The sequence below is a fragment of the Rhamphochromis longiceps genome, linkage group LG2, assembly GCF_057381845.1.
Source record: "Rhamphochromis longiceps isolate RC_006_pf linkage group LG2, R_longiceps_female_GT1.1, whole genome shotgun sequence".
Classification (NCBI taxonomy): Eukaryota; Metazoa; Chordata; class Actinopteri; order Cichliformes; family Cichlidae; genus Rhamphochromis; species Rhamphochromis longiceps.
The window spans coordinates 8,789,427-8,810,951 of NC_140558.1; the positions used below are offsets into that span (position 1 = coordinate 8,789,427).

Consider the following 21,525-nt stretch of genomic DNA (forward strand, 5'->3'; position numbering starts at 1 on the left):
AATTAAATCCCCATTCTGCTTAGCACCACTTTCTCAGCTGTGCCATTTAACTTCAATATTTAATGTGAAATAATGTCAGAATGAAAAGCAGAAAATGCTGTGGACTGAATGATGGACTGTAAGTTCTAACTGTGAATGATGCGTGACGGTCATCTGAGGGTTGATGTGTTCACACAAGAGTGAGGCGGCTCCATCATCTGTAAAGCCAACAAACCATGCACGTAATTTCTTCAGAAATCTCTTCATAGTGAGGCTTTCCAAGTGAAGGACGCTGCATAGAGCAGACTGATGCATAACTGCAATTCAAAAAGTTGAAATAGGATGGTGCTTGCCATTTTTGCAGGTAACAGACACTTTTTGTAGATCATTAAGAAATAACATTAGTCATGGGTAAGCTAAGAAAATACAAAATACAGATTTTAAATGATCATGAAAAAAAACAATGAAAGCCTACAATGTGAAAAAGTAAATAAACCCAGTAACTTTTGTTGTGCCACCCTTGGTCACAGGATCTGCAATCAGTCATTTTTGATAACTGGCAATGAGTGTTTCAGATTGCTGTGGATTCATTTTAGCCCACTCTTCTGTGTAGAATTGTTTTAATTCAGCCACATTGGAGGTTGTCTGAGCATGTGTAAGTCTAAGGAGCTTGGAAAGAAAGCGTGCATTTTGGGCCATGTGTATTTTAATTTGTGATCGGTGGGACTGATGTTAACGTGGTCATGTTACCGTGATTCTATTGGCTCAAATGATTAATGCAAATCGGCCAATAGAAGCTGAAGTTAATGCCCCTTTAGAATTTAAAGTCACAGAGATTGATTTCACTGTGCAAAAACAAGACCCATTATGCATCCATGTGGGTAGTTTTTCAAAACAACTATTCAAAAACAAGCATTTTTAGACATGTAAATAAAATTAAATCTTTTATGCTGCTCTATACCTAAGAAATTTCATTGGGTTATATGCTATGAAATACAAAAAAAAAAGTTAGCCAAGGAAAAAAATCTTATTTCCATGTTCCATCCTCGGATACTTTGAAAAAGTAGCATCTTTCGTAACATTTATTGCAGTAATATTTATATTGACGAAGTCTCAAAAGTTTTAGTGTTATTTTAAACCCAAGGTTGTTTATATAGAGTTTGTAATTGCAGAGACATACTCATTTTGGGCAGGTCATTTTCAAGCAGGAACAGGTCCAGACTTTGACTAGCCCATTTCAAAACATGACTTTTATTTAATTTTTAGCCATGCTGAAGTAATGAATCTCAGGTGGTTGGTGTGTTTGAAGGAGGAACATGTGGCCCAGTTTAGCCACACACCTGATTATGACCAATTATCAAATTGCTTCTTTTTCAGCTGCTGCTAGTTTGATGTGTGAAGACAAGATAACAAATGCCATAAAGTGGCTTACGATGTTGTTGCAGAAGAAACATCACCGAAGAAAATAGCCAGTAATAAGTGTAATATACACAGAGTCCTTTGGGGTGTTCTTAGTGGAGGCGAATCCTTTAGGCTACTTCAGTAAACATACCACTGTCACGATGTGAAAACACTGCATTCTGAGTTAGTTATGCACTTACACGAGAACACAACCCGAGGATTTTTAGTCACACACAAGCTGAGGGAGGCGAGGACTCACAAGTCAGCATCACTTAGTCAACACTCATCTGTCCACCACCCGCATTATCCTGAGGGAGAGATGAGGTGGAGGTGGAGTGGGGGGATTTGGTTGAATGATGCAGGTGACCTGTCTTCCCACATGCAGAAGCCTCAGGGAGATCCAATAAAAATCTCCCACTCATCAACAAGGCCACTGTTCCCAAGAATCCGATCGTGTTTTTGTGTAAACACCCTGAAAGCAGCTCCTTTAATTATATGGAAAAAAGCCAGAGATTAGTGCGCTGACAGTTACCTCAATGGAGCTAATTGTGAGTCATTTCTCAGAACAGAAGTGCTGTAAATGACTACTTTGGCTTGTGCCCCAAGTATGTCCATTAAAAGGCGCTCTGAACTGGTTTTACTAATGGAGGAATAATCTGGCAGTGATATTGGTCTCAAAGAATAACAGCATTCTCTTACACTGTAAAGAAAAGGAAAACCTGAATCTACTGAATATGTCAAACTCAAAATTGTTTGTTTGAGTGGGAATATTAAAGCTTTATTAGATTAGAAATGTGTTAATGATTACAACATTTTAAGAGACAGACCTGAAGTTCTATGAATAATGTAATCGCAGGCACTTTTTAAGAATAAAAGCAACAGAACAAATGTATTTTTATTTCATTTCTGTGGCCTTGAGATAGCATACACAAAGTAAAGCACACTTCAACATCAGACAGTGTCATAGAAAAGAGCAAACAAAAAGTAAAGAAATACATTACTTGCTACTTTTAAAGAAAGGACATGTATTACATCACTTGATTGCATCCTGCAGAAAGTAATGAACTACTCTATAATTCATAAATATCACTTCTACATCATGGGCTGAAATACACTGTCAGATAATTAGCAGTTAAAGATATAAACCTTAGGTTACTTGCCCACACACTGACACGATCCCACAAAATTTTTCTTTCAATGTTTAAGTATGACAGCATCGCCAAGCGCAAAGCTGAAAACCAGTCCAAAGAGCACTTCACAGAGATCAACGTGGCAATTCTACTGTAGAAACAGTCACGGATAGAAATGGAGGTTCATATGCCAGAAGTCTGACTGCTTCTGTTATCTGTTGAAGGCTTGGTCTGGCTGCTTGGCTGGGGTTAGTATACATTTAGTTTAACATCATTCTGGGTTCTTTGCTGGTGGCTTTGTGTTAGCTTGTCACCTTTGTAGATGCTTGGAAAGAGTCAATGGTCTGTTTCTGGAATTGGATAGCTTTTCCTGGCCTGAGCATAGTTTGTCCTTCTTAAAATATATATGGTCAAGTAGCTGACTTTGGCCACATCTGCATCCTCATCGCCCCGGACCTCTCTGCAGCCTTCGTCACCATTTCTCACACCATGTTTCTCTGCAGCCTAACCAACTATCTTGGTCTCACCGATACAGTACTCTCCTGGTTTCAGTCATACCACTCCAACAGAACATAGTTTGACACCATGGGACACTCCCAATCCACCTCTGCTCCAGTTAACCATGGTGTTCCCCACGGTCACCATCATAATGCTCCCCCTTAGTCAGATCATCCGTCGCCATGGTCCTTGCTTCCATTCTTGTGCTAATAATAAACAACTTTATCTCAGTACCGAACCCTCCACCTTGGTCCCCCCACAGTCACTTGTCAACTGCCTGAATGAAATCAAAATATGGATGTCAACCAACCTGCTCAAGCTTAACAGTAATAAAAAAGAGCTCTTGGTTGTGGCCCCAAACCCTACTACAGAAGATTGACACAGGCTGCCTCATCTTACCTTCCTCTGAGGTTTGCAATCTGGGTGTCATGTTGGACTTCACTCTTTCATTCCTTACTCATGTCAAATTTGTTACCAAAACAGCTTTTGTTCCACCTAAAGATCATCTCTCGACTTCAGCCACCACTCACTGACTCTGTAGCAGAGACCCTCATCCATGCTTTTGTCACGACCCAGCTGGACTACTGCAATGAGGTCCTATTTGGGATTTCCATTAAAGCCCTGGATAGGCTCCAGTATGTCCAGAACTCAGCTGCCAGGCTTATAACAGGCACTAGGTTCTTGGAACATATCACCCCCGCCCTCATAAGTGTCCACTGGCTCCCGGTCAAGGCTTTCATTACTTACAAGATCCTTCTTCTTACTTACAAATCCCTCAATGCCCTGGCACCTCGGTATCTCTCTGACCTGCTGCAAACATACACACAGTCTGCTACAGCCCTTAGCCCTCGGTCTCCTTTCTGTCCCTTGCACCAACCTCAATACCTTTGGGGAATACCTTTGTGGCACCTCTGGAACTCGCAATGCCCCATCACTGGAGTCCTTCAAGAAACTTCTCAAAACTCACCTCTTCAACAAAACCCTCAACCTCTAGCCTCTTTAACGTCTAGCTACTCTTGTGTAAAGCATCCATGGGTTTCTTGAAAGGTGCTACACAAACCTAAGTCATTATTATTATTAATATTATTACAGTATAATTTCCATACTTCTTAAAAGTTGCTCCTCCAATTTCTTTCTTCCTCTATAGGAACTAAGGTCAAATGTAGCATTTTGGGCGCACATAAAGGATTAATTTAAAGTAAATTGCATATGAAGTGACAGAATTGTTTGCTGAGTAAATACCTAGACACATTATTTGTCTCGGGATTGTGTATGTTGTTCTCATCCTTGCACAGGTTTTCTCTGGAAGCTACAATGTTGCTACTGAAAATCAAGCTAGGCTAATGCTTCCTTGAGCCATGGACAGACATATTTGTATGTCCCTGAGCTTCTGTACTGGAATATCAGTCCATGGCATTGGTAAAAACCAACACAATCGCACACAGGTGTTTTTAACCCAGGTGTGGCAGACTCAGCGTGTCAGGTTACAGAAATCGAGAAGTTCATGGCCGGCAGAAGTGCCACAAAGTTTGCGGCACAAGACACAAGATGTCATGTTAAATTTGTCATGCAGCGCCCACTACACAGGTAGCACAGCAAACGTAACAGGGCTATTACCTGGGCAACCAGAGCCTGGAATGCCAGCTCACAACCAACACTCAGTGATTCAACCCTTTAATCTCGAGTGTTTTAGTTCCTGGTTAATAAAGTTTTTTTTTAAGTGTTTATTATTTGAGACTTTTTCAGTTTTCAATTATTGAGAAATTATGGTTCTCACCAATAGTGCAAACATCCCAAGCAGATAATACAAGAGCAGTCTAAGACTGCATACCTCCAACAGAGGCCACACCATGCATAATTTAATTCCATGAATCAAGAGAATTGAATAAATCCTGGTTATTTTGTGATATTATCTTGACCTGGGATGTCATACTTACTTTACATCACAGGGCATATACAGCCCACTTAACTAGGTCAGATGAGTGAAATTCTACTTTCTGTCAGTGGGAAGATGCTTAACTGCACATTTGATCCCTGAATGCTTTAATACAAGATACAGATGTGCAATTTGATAGTAAATCTCAGTTTTCTATATGAAATTACAGAAAAAGCTTTAGTAGTTGACTATATCATAGCACCTGTATATCCACAATAAGAGCTTTAGTGATAGGTTGTTTTTTTTTTAGTCCAAACTTCTATAGTAGACAGTTCACACACAGGAAGGCCTCGAAGGGGAGTGGCGACAGCTCCTGGGCCTGGCAGATCCTCGTGTACTAAATAGGAGTGAAGAAGTTTAAGAATTGAGAACAAAGAGGGAGGGAGGGTGGGGCACGTAAACGAGAATGAACAGCTTGCAGAACTGGGGGAACCTATATAGATGACAACCAGAAGGAGCGTGTTTGGAGGCGTGGTCCCACTCCTGAAATTCCGATACATAATCTCCAATTAAAAATCATTTAACCTTGGTGTAGTATAAATGGCAGCACGGTGGCACGGTGGTTAGCACTGTTGCCGCACAGCAAGAAGGTCCTGAGTTCAATTCCACCATCAGGCCGGGGTCTTTCTGTGTGGAGTTTGCATGTTCTCCCTGTGTTTGCGTGGGTTCCCTCCGGGTACTCCGGCTTCCTCCCACCGTCCAAAGACATGCAACTTGTGGGGATAGGTTAATTGGATAATCCAAATTGCCACTAGGTGTGAATGTGAGTGCGAATGGTTGTCTGCCCCTGTGTGTTGGCCCTGCGACAGACTGGCGACCTTTCCAGGGTGTACCCCGCCTCTCGCCCTATGACAGCTGGGATAGGCTCCAGCGCCCCCCGCGACCCTGAAAAGGATAAGCGGAAGCGAATGGATGAATGGTAGTATAAATGGCTGTGTGGGGGCATCTTTATCAGCAGGAAAAGCTGTAAAATACAGTTAAAAGTCAACAAATTTATACCCTCTTTACCACACTTAGGAAGTTGACATAAGGACAAAGAGCAAGAGCTGCTCCTTTTTATATATGTGGCTAATGAGCGTGATGGTCTCGCTATAGAGAAGGAAAACTCAGGACAGAGAATGCGTGCTCAGCCATCCCGGGCTTCTAGAGCGTTAAGACAACTCAGGGCAGGTCTGTGACACTGAAACCTCAAACATCATCCACCACTTTTTGTTGTAGAGGAAGAAAACTTTTGACAGAGAACATTTTTTACTACTTATTGGTAAAACTGCCATGGCTAGGCTGCTCATGCTAACTTAAAGCTACTATGTCTATGTCTGAGAAAAACACAAGATTCTTCTTGGAAAGGAATAGTATAATTTCTCTGATTTACTGCATATTCCTGAATACAATTATGAATATTCCCAGTCTGAGGACAAACAAAATATAAAACAAAACTGATAAACATGACTTTATGGCAGTATCTGCATGATCGGGGCTGGCAGACAGCCTCAGTCACAGATCATTTGCAGAGTTGACAACACAAACCCAAGTCCATCATAACAAGTTTGCTCAACAACCTGTGTACAGAGAAACACAGGAGCCACGCTCTCACACAGTGAGCATCGGGGCAGATATGACAAACACTGCATTTTTTCCCGACTATTTTTTATTTTGTTGAAACTGCAATCTCTACAGCAGCAGAGTGGAATCGGTGTGCATTATCTAGTCTGATGGCTGCTGAGATAGGGTATAGGCATGGGCAGTTTGTGGGAGGAATGTATTCCACTCCCTTGTACAAACTGTACAGTCATTTATATGCAGAAGGAATGAACATGTTAGACCTGAAATATGATCTTGGAAAGGCTGTCAAAATGGCAATATCAGATCCAGCTCTGACTTTCTAGTCTGGTGAAAATGAAGATTTATTTCAACGTGTTCAATAGTGTAGAACATGTATATTCTAGAAAGCACTTCATGATGCAAAGTGTCACATAATTATTATGATTATATGAAACTGCTGATGAGACAATCACAATAAACCTGCATCAGTGAAGCACAGAGGCAAATTGGCTCCTTGTTCTGTTGAAATATGAGATAAAAGCTGAGCGCTAAACGACCCCTCAACCCTGATCACAAAGATTCTGTATGAGCAATGCATGAGATAGAGGAAATATCATCGCTTTTGTGTTTGCACAGTGATACCTAATATCACTTTGTAGAGAGGACATTTATCCTCAAGAATGCAGGAGCGATAAAACTGGATTTATGGCCAGTAATATATGCTGGCGGGCAGTGCAGGGCCCACATTGTTGGGACTTAATTTGCTTTTGTTGTCGAAACACATCACAGGTACACTATTTCACATATTGTTACGCATTTGCGGACAAACAACCAAACTGTTAACATTCAAGTAACTTTGAGATTTTATCACAGTAAGCTATTTTTGTAATCTGAACTGTTCAGGAGCCATCGCGAGCAGCTTCCTGTGTTCAGTGTAGCGAACGAATACAGTAATTAAGCAGAGTTGAGTCCTGGACTTTTAGACTCATGTCACAAAAATTATAGTCTTTCAGCTAGACACAGGCAAGAATGGACCTAAAAACATAACTTGTGACTTGAGACTTTGAATAAAAGAATTGGTGAGGAAATTTGGACGCGGAACAAATAGCAAATGCTGCATTGTACAAACAACTACGGTTTTAACCAGCTAGCCAGCACACATTAGCAGCCTATGTAATGTCAACCACTGATTAATGTTTATTTTCTAATACACACTTAATCTGTACTGGAGTTGCCCTCTAAAAACTTTATTTAAATAGCTTCAACATTGCATCTAAATCTTCAAACTTACAGTTTTAGTAAGGTTCATGTACTCAGGCTTAGGCAGCTGTGTGCACTTTTCATGCAGTGCCTTATTTAAATAAATAAATCAGCTCTTCCGGCTCTAACAGCCAGTTCTGTATGCTGGGAAAACAAATAAGGAGTGCAAACAACGGAATCAGATTGGTCTGAAGGGATTTATTATGGGGTGTTATGAAACTATTAAACTTGCTGAGGTACTAACACACGATGACCAACGTGCTGCTCTATAATAAATTACACATTACTTACACGGCTACAGTGCAACTGACAATGGTAATCCGAGGGACTTTTAATGCAAAATGACCCATAAAATGAACCTATTTACATAAAAAAGAAACAACTCTTTTGTATTGAATTACTTTTCTAATTAAAAGCAAATGCCCGTGATACTGAGCAAACCCCCAAAATTGGATCTTGAGTGAGTCCTGCAAAAACTGCATTTTTCTTCCCAAGAACATTTATTTATTTGGGGTATCCAACAAAGTTTTTTGTTTGTTTGTTTGTTTGTTTTAAACTATGTCTAATTACCCTTTTCCAACATATGCTCCTATCCGATGACATCTTTTTGAGGAAAAGTCTTGAATATTTTAAGCTGCATACTATTGCATCCTGCAGCAATTAGAACAGCATAGCTTTGGAGGTCTGCAGTCAAGACCTTTCACCAGCTGGAAACATTTGACACATCGTGAAATGAAAATGAAAAACACAACAAAGACCCAGGACTGCTGAGCAGCTAGAAGCCTACATCAGACAAAAATGGGATAACATTTCTCTCCCAAAAGTCCAGCAGCTGTTCTCCTCAGTTGCCAGGAATGTTATTAAAAGAAGTGGGGATGTTACACAGAGATAAACAAGGCAAACATTTTTCAACTTTCCAAAGAAAAGTTCCAGCTTTTCTGAGATATGACACTTAGAACAGATTTCTCCATTTAAACGTGTAATGTATTTTCTATGTTCCATTGTGACTAAAATATGAGTTTATGAGATTTTCAAATAATGGCACTCTTTTTTTTATTCTTTATTCTTCATAAAATTCATATTTTCCACTTTTAAAAAGGCCAAAAAGAGGTTAGAGGGTTTGTGGCAGAGGGAATCCTTTCTGTGATCATGCTGTGATTGCTAACACATTGTAATGACTCTGCAACTCAACTCCTTCCCAAATTAAAGAGTCTGTCTTTATCACCATTTTGAACGACCACAACAACCGTGAGTGGTTGCAGATTTGGTCCAATGAGGTTGTAAGTTCATTGCACATGGTTGCGATAATTTTGATCCAACCTCTTTTTGTCCTAAAATGATTGAAGCATGAAGATTTTTTTTTCTTTTGTCATGGTGATATACACATGGTATATTTCACATGTTCCTGACATGAAATATATACTTGCTATTGAACTACATTTAATAATAACTCGTGCTCAGTGACATGAAAAAGGCAGTGATAACGCGTCCACACTAAACAGTAGACTGATTTTTGTAATGACCTCACAAACAGCTGTTAGACTAGGCTAGTATCACATACATGTGTTCAGATTTTTGATACTAAATTATGAGTCTGACTTCTGACACAAATTGCAGCAATTATGCACTAAGGGGGTTAGCCTGCCTTGATTGCTCCATGTACTACAGGTTGCAGCTGCTGTTGAAACAGCTGATTGTGCTGATAAGTGGACCAAACAACAACTAACTTCCTATGCTTTTTTCTTCTCTTTTTTCCATGTACCTCTCATCTCACACAACATCTTTGGCTCTACACCTTCCCTTTAAAACAAATTATCCTCCCTAAAAAAAACATCCATGAGTTAGATCAATAACTTTCAATAAATCAAGCTTGTGTTCTGGGGATATGATTCACATAGAACATTTTCTTTCTATCCGAATGTTCTTGCCAGAATAAGATTTCAAGAACACCAGTTAAAACTGATACCTTTTTTGATTATTCAGAGCAGGAAATTTAAGTAAATACCAACTTTATAAAAATTGATCCGTTGACAGTTGAAAGTCCAAAATTTTGAACCCTTTGAACTTCCAGTTGGACAAAAACAAATCCAATGGTGAATCACAAAACAGACTAACAAAGAAAATTTAAATAGTGGCTATAAAATATAACAGACAGAGTGTGACTGCCAGTTTTTGTTGTTGTTTTTCAGTACTATGCTTTAATGACCCCTGAGCGTTCTCTGCTCTGCAGTTTCAAACCTCATATTTACCACAAGAGAAAAAAAGTGGAAAAAATTTAATTAGGACATACAGTAGTCTTTCAAAATTGCTGTAAATACAGAAAGTACCTCCATTTATTTTTTCCTCTTAGGCTATATGAAAGGAAATGTGCATTACAGCCATTTAATTAACATTATACCACATTCTTTGCTGACTGCAAGCTCATGGCGAGGTATGAGCAGATATGGTTCTTGGCTGATATTGAGATTTTCTTTTAAAAGCATTAAAACTGCATGTAAGGCATGTCTTGGGGGTTGTCACTATGCCAACAAACACAAACTAAAACATCAAAAGAGAGAGAGAGAGGGAGAGGGACTCTTACAAAGCTTGCTTTTTATTACTCGGTACCCCTCTGTCTCCCAGGGAGCACATATTTAATTACAGACGTGACAAGGAAGACATGAGGGAGTTCAAATGCAACAAATCCATCATCCCCCCCCCTCCCAGCACCACCAACACCACCGCCACCACGCCATCCGCCCCAAGTAGAAATCGCAATCTCACCACACAGCATGCTGTACAGATTAGCTCCGGGTTGGAAATTACAGAACATCTCCTAGCCTCAGTGGAACTCTCTGCGGGAGCTTGCCAATGTTCAGGACCAGCTTCCTGATGGCTAATGAGTCCCCAATTTCCTTTTCAAGCTGGCTAAATAGACCTTTCTTTCCAAAGTTGTTTTTAGCTTATCATACACACAGACGTTTATTTTGGTTTCTACTGAGCATGGCAAATGTGATGTTATAAATAGATTTTCTTCTCATTCAACTATTTTCCCATATGGCTGAAGGCCAAAGTCTTATTGTACCTTTTGTGTTCACACTTGAAAAATGTATCCCTAGGCACTTTACAGGCAGCAGTGCATTTGACACCAGTGTAACACAAGAAATGCTTACCTTGTTAAACTTTGCTTAATGGAGGTGCCTCAGGGATCCATCTGTACCCCTGCTCCCTTTTACCCCATCGCGACACCATTCACGATATGTGATCAGTGGTTGGAGGCATACAAATCACGGTATCCCCTCTTCTTCGTGGGAGGTACAGTGTGCACTCGCCCACAGTCAGCACATTTTAGCTGAGCTTTTCTTTTTCACATTTTTCATAGAGGAATGTAACACTTTCAGAGCTATTATTTTCTGCCTTGACAAACATGAAATCTATGCCTTGGTAATAATAGAACTGCAGAAGTCATTATAAAAAGGTGGCTGAATGTACAGTAAGAGATTTACACACTTCTCCTGGGACAGCCTCGGGCTTTCATGTGAGTGTGATACACAGCTCCCACATGGCCACAAAGGATAACACACTTACTATACAGAGATCCATGCTTCACATCTGAATAAATAGATAATGGGTGCATAATTTCTAAAGCAACTCTCTAACCATGTAAAGTATGTAATGGTGAAGAAGTGTTTTCAGCCTCCTTAAAGCTGTAAACAAACATTATTGCATTAACACCCATCTGCACAGTTTTAGCCTCTTTAATTTAATTTTTGAGATTTTCACTGATCTACTAAATTTGGGTTTCTCAGCTGCTTTCCTGAAACATCTGTTTTCTGCAAAAAGCAGAAAATCATATCATCTTAAAATCTCATTGTACACTGTGTAGTTGTGAAGACATTGGAGCATTTAATTATTAAAGAACCAAGTGTTTCCTTAGGGGTTGGTGGTGGTGACCAAAACAGAGATACAAGGTGATGGGTATTCGCAGAATGGGCATTAGTAGTTGATATTAATTGAATAAGGTCACTTTCCCCATTCAGAATGTAGAGCTCACAATGCTATACTGGCAGTGTTGGGAAGGTTACTTTTAAAATGTATTCCATTACAGAATACAGAATGCATGCCCCAAAATGTATTCTGTAACGTATTCCGTTACGTTACTCAATGACAGTAACGTATTCTGAATACTTTGGATTACTTAATATATTATCATGCTTTTTACAACTACGTGAATGTACTATTGCTGTGTGATTTATTACTATTACTGAAGGTTCGCGACTCCGAACTGTAGTAAAGGGACCTCTGACTAATATGGCGGGGTCCCTGTCGGCTGGTAGCCGAAAAATAGCTTTACTTTGTTGTGTGGGTCAACTTTTCTTGCGAGAGCCAGAGAGAGGCGTTGAAAGGCTGCTCCAACGGAACTTATTGTTTCGGAGGAAAACACCAACACAGCGTACAGTCGAGTCTTAATAGCTTACTTACAACTGGGCTCATCAGGCACTCTTCTTGGCTGCAGTGGTTATTATTATATTTACATGCTTCCAGCTCCCGTTTTTCCTCGATGACAGCTCGTACCTTTCCACTCTCCTTTTTCTCCCTCCTCGCGCTCACAGACCCATAACGTGTATGGCAGTCCATTCTCCCTGCAGCACGGACTACACTGCCCATGATGCTACATTCTTTAGGGCAGGGGTGCCCAATCCCAGTCCTCGAGAGCTACCGTCCTGCAGCTTTTAGACGCATCCTTCTTCTGACACACCTGAATCAACTGAATGGCTTGTTATCAGGCCTTTGCCAAACTTGATGGCATGCTGAAGAGGTAATCAAACCATTTGATTCAGCTGTGTTGGAGTAGGGATGCATCTAAAAGCTGCAGGATAGTAGATCTCGAGGACTGGGATTGGGCACCCCTGCTTTAGGGCTATGCTTGTAGCATTCTGCCTGTTAGCTTAGCACAACAACAACAACGAAAAGGCGCTCTCTCACCCAGGAAACACACAGTCGCAGAGAGAGAGAGCGTCGCCCTGTAACCATGGCAACCATAACGCTGCCGCCTGGAACAACAGAACGTAGCTGTCAAACAAAACCCAAACAGTCCTGACCCGCGACAAAATGAAACAGGAAAGTACCGCAGTGTAATCCATTTATTTCAACAAAGTAACTGTATTCTGAATACCACCTTTTTAAACGGTAACTGTAATGGAATACAGTTACTCATATTTTGTATTTTGAATACGTAACGGCGGTACATGTATTCCGTTACTCCCCAACACTGTATACTGGTGTACCTTTACAAGTGAAGTCTCACGATTTAGCATTTTAAAGAAGGTTACAGGTTTTATTCAGAGGGTTTAACAAAAGTTTTCTGTTATCTGTGTTGTCATTTTTCTATATAAAGTCACCAATTGTCAGACAGACAAAGTAATTGGACAACCTGACATTTTAAATGAAAGGATTGTTTTTAATAGTTGGATGAAAGTCGTTTGTGGTCAATGACTGTTGAGAAGCCATGAGTATCACCAAAAGCTCCGTTTCTTCTCTGGAATGTTCTGCTAGGTAATTTTTGGAGCCACCTTCAGTTGCTGTTTATTTCTGGGTCTCTATATAATCCTGTATTTCACAGAAATAATCATGCTACTTCTGTTGGCAGTCACATCAGCAGTACTGGCCTGGTTCCACGTCTGTGCCATAAACACTGCTTCTACACTGTTGGACCAAAGATGACCGATGTGCTTCAGATCATGAGCTTTTTCCTTCATCATCATGGTTTTCTCTTTTTCTCTTCCCATCATTTTGATACAATTTTACCTTGTTACAAATTAACAGTTTTTAAGGCTCTTTTAAATATTTTATGGCAAACCCTGACTTTCCAGTTTTTGAGTATAACCAGTGGTTTGTAAATCCTCTGTATTTCCATTGATGACATTTGTAAACCTCCTCAAGAGTTTTCTTGACTTGTCTAGATGTTGTGAAGAGTTTTTCATAACCAAGGAAACAATCTGTGATCATCCACTTTATGATATTTATGACATTACCAATCAAAATGCACCAGATTGTTGATTTTATCAGCTGTAAAGTTTTTCTTCATCTTGATGAGTTTGTTTTGGTTTTTCAGCCTAACAGTACGGTGGCCTCCTCTACTTGCAACATCTCTTTGGACATCATATTGAGTTTTCCAGTGACAATTAGTTCCACACATTTGAAACTACTTGTTAGTCAGTTGAGCCTCTGAAAATGGGGCCTCTATATAAAAATGGCTTTAATTCCTAAGCAGTTGCGAGCCAGAGCTTGGGAAATACCCCACACATTTCTTTGGAGCTAAAAAAAGAGGTCGTTTATCAGGTTGTGAATGATCTCAGTGGAAAATTGCAAAACAAATGGACATGTTGAGAAATTCCAGACTCACAGGGTTGCAACTTCATCTGTCCCCATGTGTGGTGAATTCATTATTCTGCTTGTGCACTTTGAAAAAGTATCTCTCCTGCCTTGAATACGGTGCTAAGACATGCTAAGATGTATTGTTTGAACTTTTTTAATTTCTTCATAACCACAACAATTGTTGTAATGATGCATGCCAGTTCCCTATGGAAGCCCGTTTCCGCCACTAAAAAAAAAAAAAAAAAGATCCATAACTCGAAATTTCGAGTTATCTTTCTCGAAATTTCGACTTATTTTCTCGAAATTTCGAGTTATTTTCTCAAAATTCGGACTTATTAACTCGAAATTTCGAGTTATTAACTCGAAATTTTGAGAAAATAACTCGAAATTTCGAGAAAGATAACTCGAAATTTTGAGAAAATAAGTCGAAATTTTGAGAAAATAACTCGAAATTTCGAGTTAGCGCTGCCAATAAGAAATCTACGTGGCTGATGTCATTTCCTTGTTACCCGGAAGGATATGGCGCAAAGGGGTGACACTCAAAACTGGATCGTGTCGTGAGCTGCTGTATTAACAACAAATGGCGCCAGGTTCTTCAGTTTTGAATGCCTTCCTACAAATGATAACTGGATAAAAGGTATATAAAAACAGTGTGACAGCGATTGTTACATACAAAGTTGAATAGAATGCAACGTCAGGGTTAACCAAAGGTACCTATAAGGTTTCTGTTACACGCTAATGACACCTGTTACGTCTGATGAAACAGACGTTTTGCTGAAAGCATGCGTAATAAGTATACAGCACTGTATAAAACAAAATCACAAATCACCCAAAACAGGGAATATGACTGACAACTATATAAATAAGGAACAAAACCAATAAAACTGTAACCAGACAACTGAGAAAATGTGGGATTGACTGTATTGTGATGCTGATTGTAGTTACAGTGCAAATGGACACTTAAAAATGCAGTTCCCACTTCTCCACCATAGTCAGAGCTCATAATGTAGGTAGGCACAGATACTTTGACGATAATATGGTGGCTTTATTTTAATTTTGTAATTTTAATTTACATCCTTCCTTACAGCATGGGAGACTTGACTGAATTCTTGAAACAAAGAGAAGTCTCTGAGGAAATTATACAGACCTTGGAGAATGAGAAGGTACTTAATTCCAACAAGATACTGGTTGAAATGCAACTTTTCCTCATTGTTCTTAAGTTAAAAATAGAATTGTATTTTCAAGGCTGGTTGTTTCAATAAATTAAATTATTTTTCCATCTTTAGATTGATGCCAGTGTCATAAGTCTAATGACAGATGAGGAGCTGAAGACTTATTTGCCATCATACGGTGATCGTCTAGCAGTATTTGGATTTTGCAGACGGAGGGGCAGCAGCCGCAAGTCAGCGCTTTTTGAACGGCTGAAATCCAAACTGTCCAAAAGAAAATTATCTGAAGAGGATGGCAGTAGCACACGGCAAGAAGAACATTCCCAAACAACCCATAAAAGAAATGCTCTGAAGAGAAATAGAAAAATAGAAATAGGATGGATGCATTATGATGAAGACACTGAGGTTTTCAAGCAGGTTAGAGCTAGACGAGGAGGAGGAACAAGAAAAATAGACATCTGCAAGGATGCCAAGAAAAGGGACATATTACAGGTTGCAACAGGCCTGTTCTTTCCAGATGGAGGAAACATTCAGGGGCCCTTAACAGATTTTGACTGTGATCTGAAGGATTATCAAGAGATGATAGTCGATGATGCATTGACAGTAGGAGAACTTTATCATGTCACAAAACTTAATATCCTCAGGTTCTACCTCACCACAAAGAAAAAACAAAATGACAGCCTTCAGAGCTCCAACCCAGGTTTGCATCCATCTTCAGAAATTGAAGCGAGTCCTCAAAACCAAACCTCTTCTTTTACTGTCACTACAGTCCAAACATCTGCTCCATTTGAAACAATCAGCCATGATGTGACATACATTGAAGACACTCCAAACGATAACCTTCCACAATCTTCCACGCAGTCTCTAAGCACTAACACTTCTCACAGCAGTGACATTATTTTTGTTGGCCCCTTTTCTGACAGTGAGCCAATAAATTTGGATGACACCCTGATTTTTTCTCCACAACCTGGTCCATCCAGTGAGAGAGTGAGGAGAGTAGTGGTGGTCCACAGAGGGCAGGTAATGTCAGAGCTCATTTCACATTTTAGTGATAAGGACCTTGAAGATGTCGACATCAAAATCCAGGTCTTACTGCCTGATGGAACACCTGAAATGGCCCATGACGATGGGGGAGTTGTGAGAGACTGTCTTTCAGAATTCTGGAAAGAATTCTATGACCAGTGCACCACTGGAAACGTTTACAAAGTGCCCTTCTTAAGGCATGATCTTGGGCAACCGGAGTGGGAGAGTGTGGGCAGAATCATTGCATTTGGATGGGTTAGAGAGAAATATCTGCCTGTGAAAATTGCACCTGCCATTCTGGAACAAGCTGCCTTTGGATATGTAAAGAGTGATATTGTGGAGAATTTCCTTAAGTTCATGCCTGACTCTGAGCGTACAGTGTTAGAGGCGTGGCGATCAGACTTTAGCACCGTGGACCAAGAAGAACTTATAGACATACTTGATAACCACAGCTGCAGAAAGATACCAACAGCCTGCAATGCCACTGAAGTCCTATTGGAGCTTGCACACAAAACACTTGTCCAAGAGCCTGCCTATGTTATTGAACAGTGGGCAAGAACACTCAGCACTGCATGGGAAAGCCTTTGTGATCTATCTTCAGTTTATGAAACCCTCCAACCAACTGTGAGAAAAGTTCTCAAGTGTCTCACTTTCCCTGAAACAATGACGGCTCACCAGAAGCTGATTCAGAAATATCTAACTACATATGTGAAGAATGCTGAGAAGGAACATTTGTGTTTGTTCCTCAGGTTTTGCACAGGTTCAGATTTACATCTGGGAAAGAACATCATCATTGGGTTTAACGAACTGAAAGGTTTCCAGAGACGACCTGTGGCACACACATGTGGGTGTGTACTGGAGCTGTCGATAAATTATGACAGCTATCCTGACTTCAGATCGGAGATGAACAGTGTGTTGGAATCAAATGTGTGGGTTATGGACATTATCTAAAGGTTTGATTCACGGACAATGGCTTAAAAGCCATTGTTGTTTTACAACAGATTATATTTGAGTTGTGAACTAAGACTAAAGTGTTCCCATGTGAATGTCACAGCAAAGGTTTCAGGTGTTTAGAAACTGAGTTCCAAGAAAAAGTCTTTGGTGAAATACCACTGTAATGCAATTTGAGGTACTTCTTTGTGTTTCTGTGTTTTCCTATTACAACTGAGGCAATATTTTTCTAAACACTTGTGAAATGCATTTCTGCAGAGGTCTCAGAGTGGCAGTCTGGAGACCATTTATAAGCATTCCCATTTCCTCAGTCAGCATGTGTGCATGTGAACAATGAAAGCAGTTTTTCCACCTTTTATTCAATTTTACTATTATTTGAATCCAAAATCAACTTTAAAAAATGCATTAGGTTCATTTTAATTTGTCAAATTTTAGTAATGTAATGTCAAAAGATGACATGTATTGTAGTGGTTCACCAGAAAATTAGAGATTGAGACCCCTGCAATATGTAGTGTATAGTACATGTAGGAGATATATGCAATATCTCCTACATGTTTTATCATCGTGCACACATTTTACAGTTTACAAGTCAGGTTTTACTTTATCATTGTATTTTATTACAGTTATGTTTGTACAGTTCTGTTTAGCCATCTGGGTTATGGTGACTTTTGCTAAATTGAATGGCCATAAGGCACACCTATATGCTTTTATTTTGGATTTCTGTGAAATCAGCAATTGCTTAGCTGAAGGTGGATTTTTGGTTGGCTTTTCCTGATTTTTGTAATGGAAAAAAACCCCTGTGTATCATAGCCCCCTTTTTCAAAACTACATAGCCGATGGGGTAGTTATTTAAAAGATATTTTCCTATATTTCTGTTTTCATGTTTGAGCCTAATGTATTTGCTTCATAGTGGTTTTAGACCACACGTTCTTATTCTTTAATTGTAGGATATTGTTATCAGATCTTGCCATATTATCCTCAATCTCTTTTTATTGTCCCATTCTTTTTGTATTTTTAATAATAATTGAACTTTTGCAAAACATATTGCATATTTTTGTTGAGTGTATTATCGTACTTTTTCCAAGTCTTGTGCTTGCAATTAGCTTTTTATAAGAATACTTTAAGGTTTTTTGTGTTACTGTAAATACAGTACAGTTATTTTGTTTTAAGACAAGATGATGGCAAAAGATCTGTGTTTTATAATAAAGTGTTCAATGAGACAAATTACATCTTTAATTTTGGTAATTTCTGGGTTTTTATTATTCTGAGGCGCAATCCGAAAAAAAAAAAAAAAGGTCCATAAATCTCACTCAGTTAGGTTATCCATATGCTAAAAAATATATAATTATACTGCCCATAATCAGGAAAACAGTCAGTATATATAAAAAGTCTCAGCAGTGAAAAAAATGACAGTGAAAATTTTTTTTACTGCTACATAACCAGATATTTCAAAACATCAATAATTACTCAAATAAAAAGAAAGATGAAAAAGCATATTTACAAAAAGTTGAAATCATAATTCCAAGGTGACATGCGCTGCATATCCTCCAAATAGCAGGTCTAACAGACATTATGTTTACATATGTTTTAATAATAAGGCTTTTAAAACAAAAAATTGGTTTGTTAATTGAAATAAACCATCCAAAAAAAAAAACAACCCTCCAAAAATTAAATACAATTTTTATAGCCTTTTTCAATTGGCCCTGTTCGTGAAATACATTTTCAGGCCCTCAAAACCCATGTATGTGTGCCCCAAAAACGACAACCATCCAAAAATTAATAACTCATAAAAGTTTACAATTTAAATATGAAAATACAGAATTAAAAATGCATAATGATGTCTAACCTTTAAGGCAAAAGCTCCAACTCAGTAAGCATCAACTGCCTTAGCTTTACATACAGATCCACTGTATGAAACACATCATCTGAGAAGTCCAGGTTATGTTCTGACATGAGTTCTACACAGAGATGAAAGACATCCTCTTCACATGGAAAGTCTTTGAACACGCATTCTTCAAGGCAGGCTTCAACTTTGTCCATATTGACATGTTTGAGACAGTCCCTCGCGCCATAAATGTCTGGGAGGGCATACATAAAAGATGGTCGGCCATGAGGACTTCGGGAGTTGTGGACTGGGCGCATTCTGTGGTCATTCCAGGCCAAAGCAACTTCATTTAATTCTTCCTAGATGAAAACAAAATGAACAAAAGAAACATTTTCAGGCATACAATATGAAAATGTTAATGTACAAAAGCACAACTAACTTCTACATTGATTTTCTTAGCTTACACACCATTAATTTAGCTTTGAGCTACATTAATGATATATATCCGTATATATACACACACATACCTACACACACACACACACACACACACACACACACACACACACACACCATGAACAGACAGATACTTATTTACTTAGTTTTGACCCACCAAAAATGCTAACCGAGTACAGAGAGAGGCCTAAACACATAAATAATCAATGTGTTATAATGTATAATTGTGTTCCTTGATATATATGTGGAATTTTTTTTTTAACAAAACAGTTTAAAAAAAAAAAAAGCACTACTTTTCACGTGTACTTTAATATATCTGATGTTTCTATAATATACAAAGGCCGTGTGAGTTGTTACAAATTAAACAGTTACAATACATGTCGTTTACACAATCACCTATGTAAACTCACCTGTATAATGTGAAGAAAACAGAACTGGACCAATGATTTGTCCAAGAAAGAGTCTGAGAAGTGGCCATCCTCTCTTAGTTTGTCAAATAGTTCAATCCAGTACTGGATACACTGGCTTCGTAAGATTAGCCACCATCTTTCAATGCGTTGATTTCCTGTACTTGCTCCAAATATGACGTGCTCTCTTTCTGGTTCATTGTCTGTAAAGTGCAAAAATCGTTGCATGTGAGCCACATGGACGTTTTCTGTTCCTAGATCTAATCTCACTCGATCAGGGCAACCACCTTGTTGAATCACGGCATCCATGAAGTAGCCAGCAATTACTCTCGGGTCATTATTTGTCTTGTAAGCGTCTAGCCATATTATACTCCTTGAAAATCCGTCAATGCATCCACTGATTGCAATCCCAAATGGCTTCAGTTTATCGTAGCCGTCGATATGCCACACATAGTTGGGGCCTCTGCTATGATACACTCGCCTCCGCAGTCGTCTACGTGACCTCAAATCCACACCTTCTCCATCGAATAAACGGAGCAGAAGACGAACGGTTTCTCTGTCAGTAACAATGCCATTCATCCAACACTTCTGGTGCATCCAACGATACCCATGACACTGTCCTGAGGTTGCCAATTGTGCTTGTATAAAAGCTGCCACCTCTCCCACCTCTGTTTTGTTCTTTCTGCGCCAAAGTCGGTTGTTGTGTAAAATCCTTTCAAGTGTACGGAGGCTGATAGTAATGCCATGTGATTCAGCTAATAACGCAAGAATCTCCTCATTTGTGAAGCCACGCTTAAAATACTCAGCAATTTGTGAATTCATGATCCGTATCTATAATTAGCATTTCTGTAGCATTTGTAGCTGAGGGCTTCAGCTTCCGGGTAACACGGAAATGACGTCATTCACATAGATTACTGATTGGCAGAGCTAACTCGAAATTATGAGAAAATAACTCAAAATTTCGAGTTATTTTTCTCATAATTTCGAGTTATTAAGTCGAAATTTCGAGTTGCTAAGTCGAAATTTCGAGTTGCTAAGTTGAAATTTCGAGAAAATAAGTCGAAATTTCGAGAAAGATAACTCGAAATTTCGAGTTAAGTATCCTTTTTTTTTTTTTTTTAGTGGCGGAAACGGGCTTCCATAGTAATGCCATGTGATTCAGCTAATAACGCAAGAATCTCCTCATTTGTGAAGCCACGCTTAAAATACTCAGCAATTTGTGAATTCATGATCCGTATCTATAATTAGCATTTCTGTAGCATTTGTAGCTGAGGGCTTCAGCTTCCGGGTAACACGGAAATGACGTCATTCACATAGATTACTGATTGGCAGAGCTAACTCGAAATTATGAGAAAATAACTCAAAATTTCGAGTTATTTTTCTCATAATTTCGAGTTATTAAGTCGAAATTTCGAGTTGCTAAGTCGAAATTTCGAGAAAATAAGTCGAAATTTCGAGAAAGATAACTCGAAATTTCGAGTTAAGTATCCTTTTTTTTTTTTTTTAGTGGCGGAAACGGGCTTCCATACATAAGTTCCTGACATAGTTTAAAGAAGGTTTTTTTATCCTTGATTTTTTTTTTGTGTATTCT

The 21,525-nt window shown here is 39.1% G+C and overlaps 2 protein-coding genes across 2 annotated transcripts; one reads left to right on the top strand and one right to left on the bottom strand.

The window, feature by feature from the left end:
* Nucleotides 1-14,641: 14,641 nt before the first annotated feature.
* Nucleotides 14,642-18,470, top strand: LOC146676944 (uncharacterized). Its single transcript, XM_085416855.1, has 3 exons — nucleotides 14,642-14,740; nucleotides 15,191-15,266; nucleotides 15,390-18,470. The coding sequence occupies exons 2-3, from the start codon at nucleotides 15,192-15,194 to the stop codon at nucleotides 17,244-17,246; spliced, it is 1,932 nt and encodes a 643-aa protein (XP_085272981.1). The 5' UTR covers nucleotides 14,642-14,740; nucleotide 15,191; the 3' UTR covers nucleotides 17,247-18,470.
* A 403-nt stretch (nucleotides 18,471-18,873) lies between these two features.
* On the bottom strand, nucleotides 18,874-20,888 carry LOC146676945 (uncharacterized). The gene is made up of 2 exons (XM_085416867.1): nucleotides 19,938-20,888; nucleotides 18,874-19,430 (listed from the first exon to the last, which is right to left on the bottom strand). Exons 1-2 carry the CDS (start codon nucleotides 20,754-20,756, stop codon nucleotides 19,095-19,097), a joined length of 1,155 nt encoding a protein of 384 aa, XP_085272993.1. The 5' UTR covers nucleotides 20,757-20,888; the 3' UTR covers nucleotides 18,874-19,094.
* Nucleotides 20,889-21,525: the final 637 nt, after the last annotated feature.

What these genes read in the sequence shown, in the direction of transcription:
- LOC146676945 (XM_085416867.1), bottom strand. Translation starts at nt 20,756, where the DNA reads ATGAATTCACAAATTGCTGAGTATTTTAAGCGTGGCTTCACAAATGAG. An exon ending in GTTTTCTTCACATTATACAG is followed by an intron (nt 19,431 to 19,937) that starts GTGAGTTTACAT and finishes GTTTTCATCTAG; the next exon opens with GAAGAATTAAATGAAGTTGC.
- LOC146676944 (XM_085416855.1), top strand. Translation starts at nt 15,192, where the DNA reads ATGGGAGACTTGACTGAATTCTTGAAACAAAGAGAAGTCTCTGAGGAA. An exon ending in AGACCTTGGAGAATGAGAAG is followed by an intron (nt 15,267 to 15,389) that starts GTACTTAATTCC and finishes TTCCATCTTTAG; the next exon opens with ATTGATGCCAGTGTCATAAG.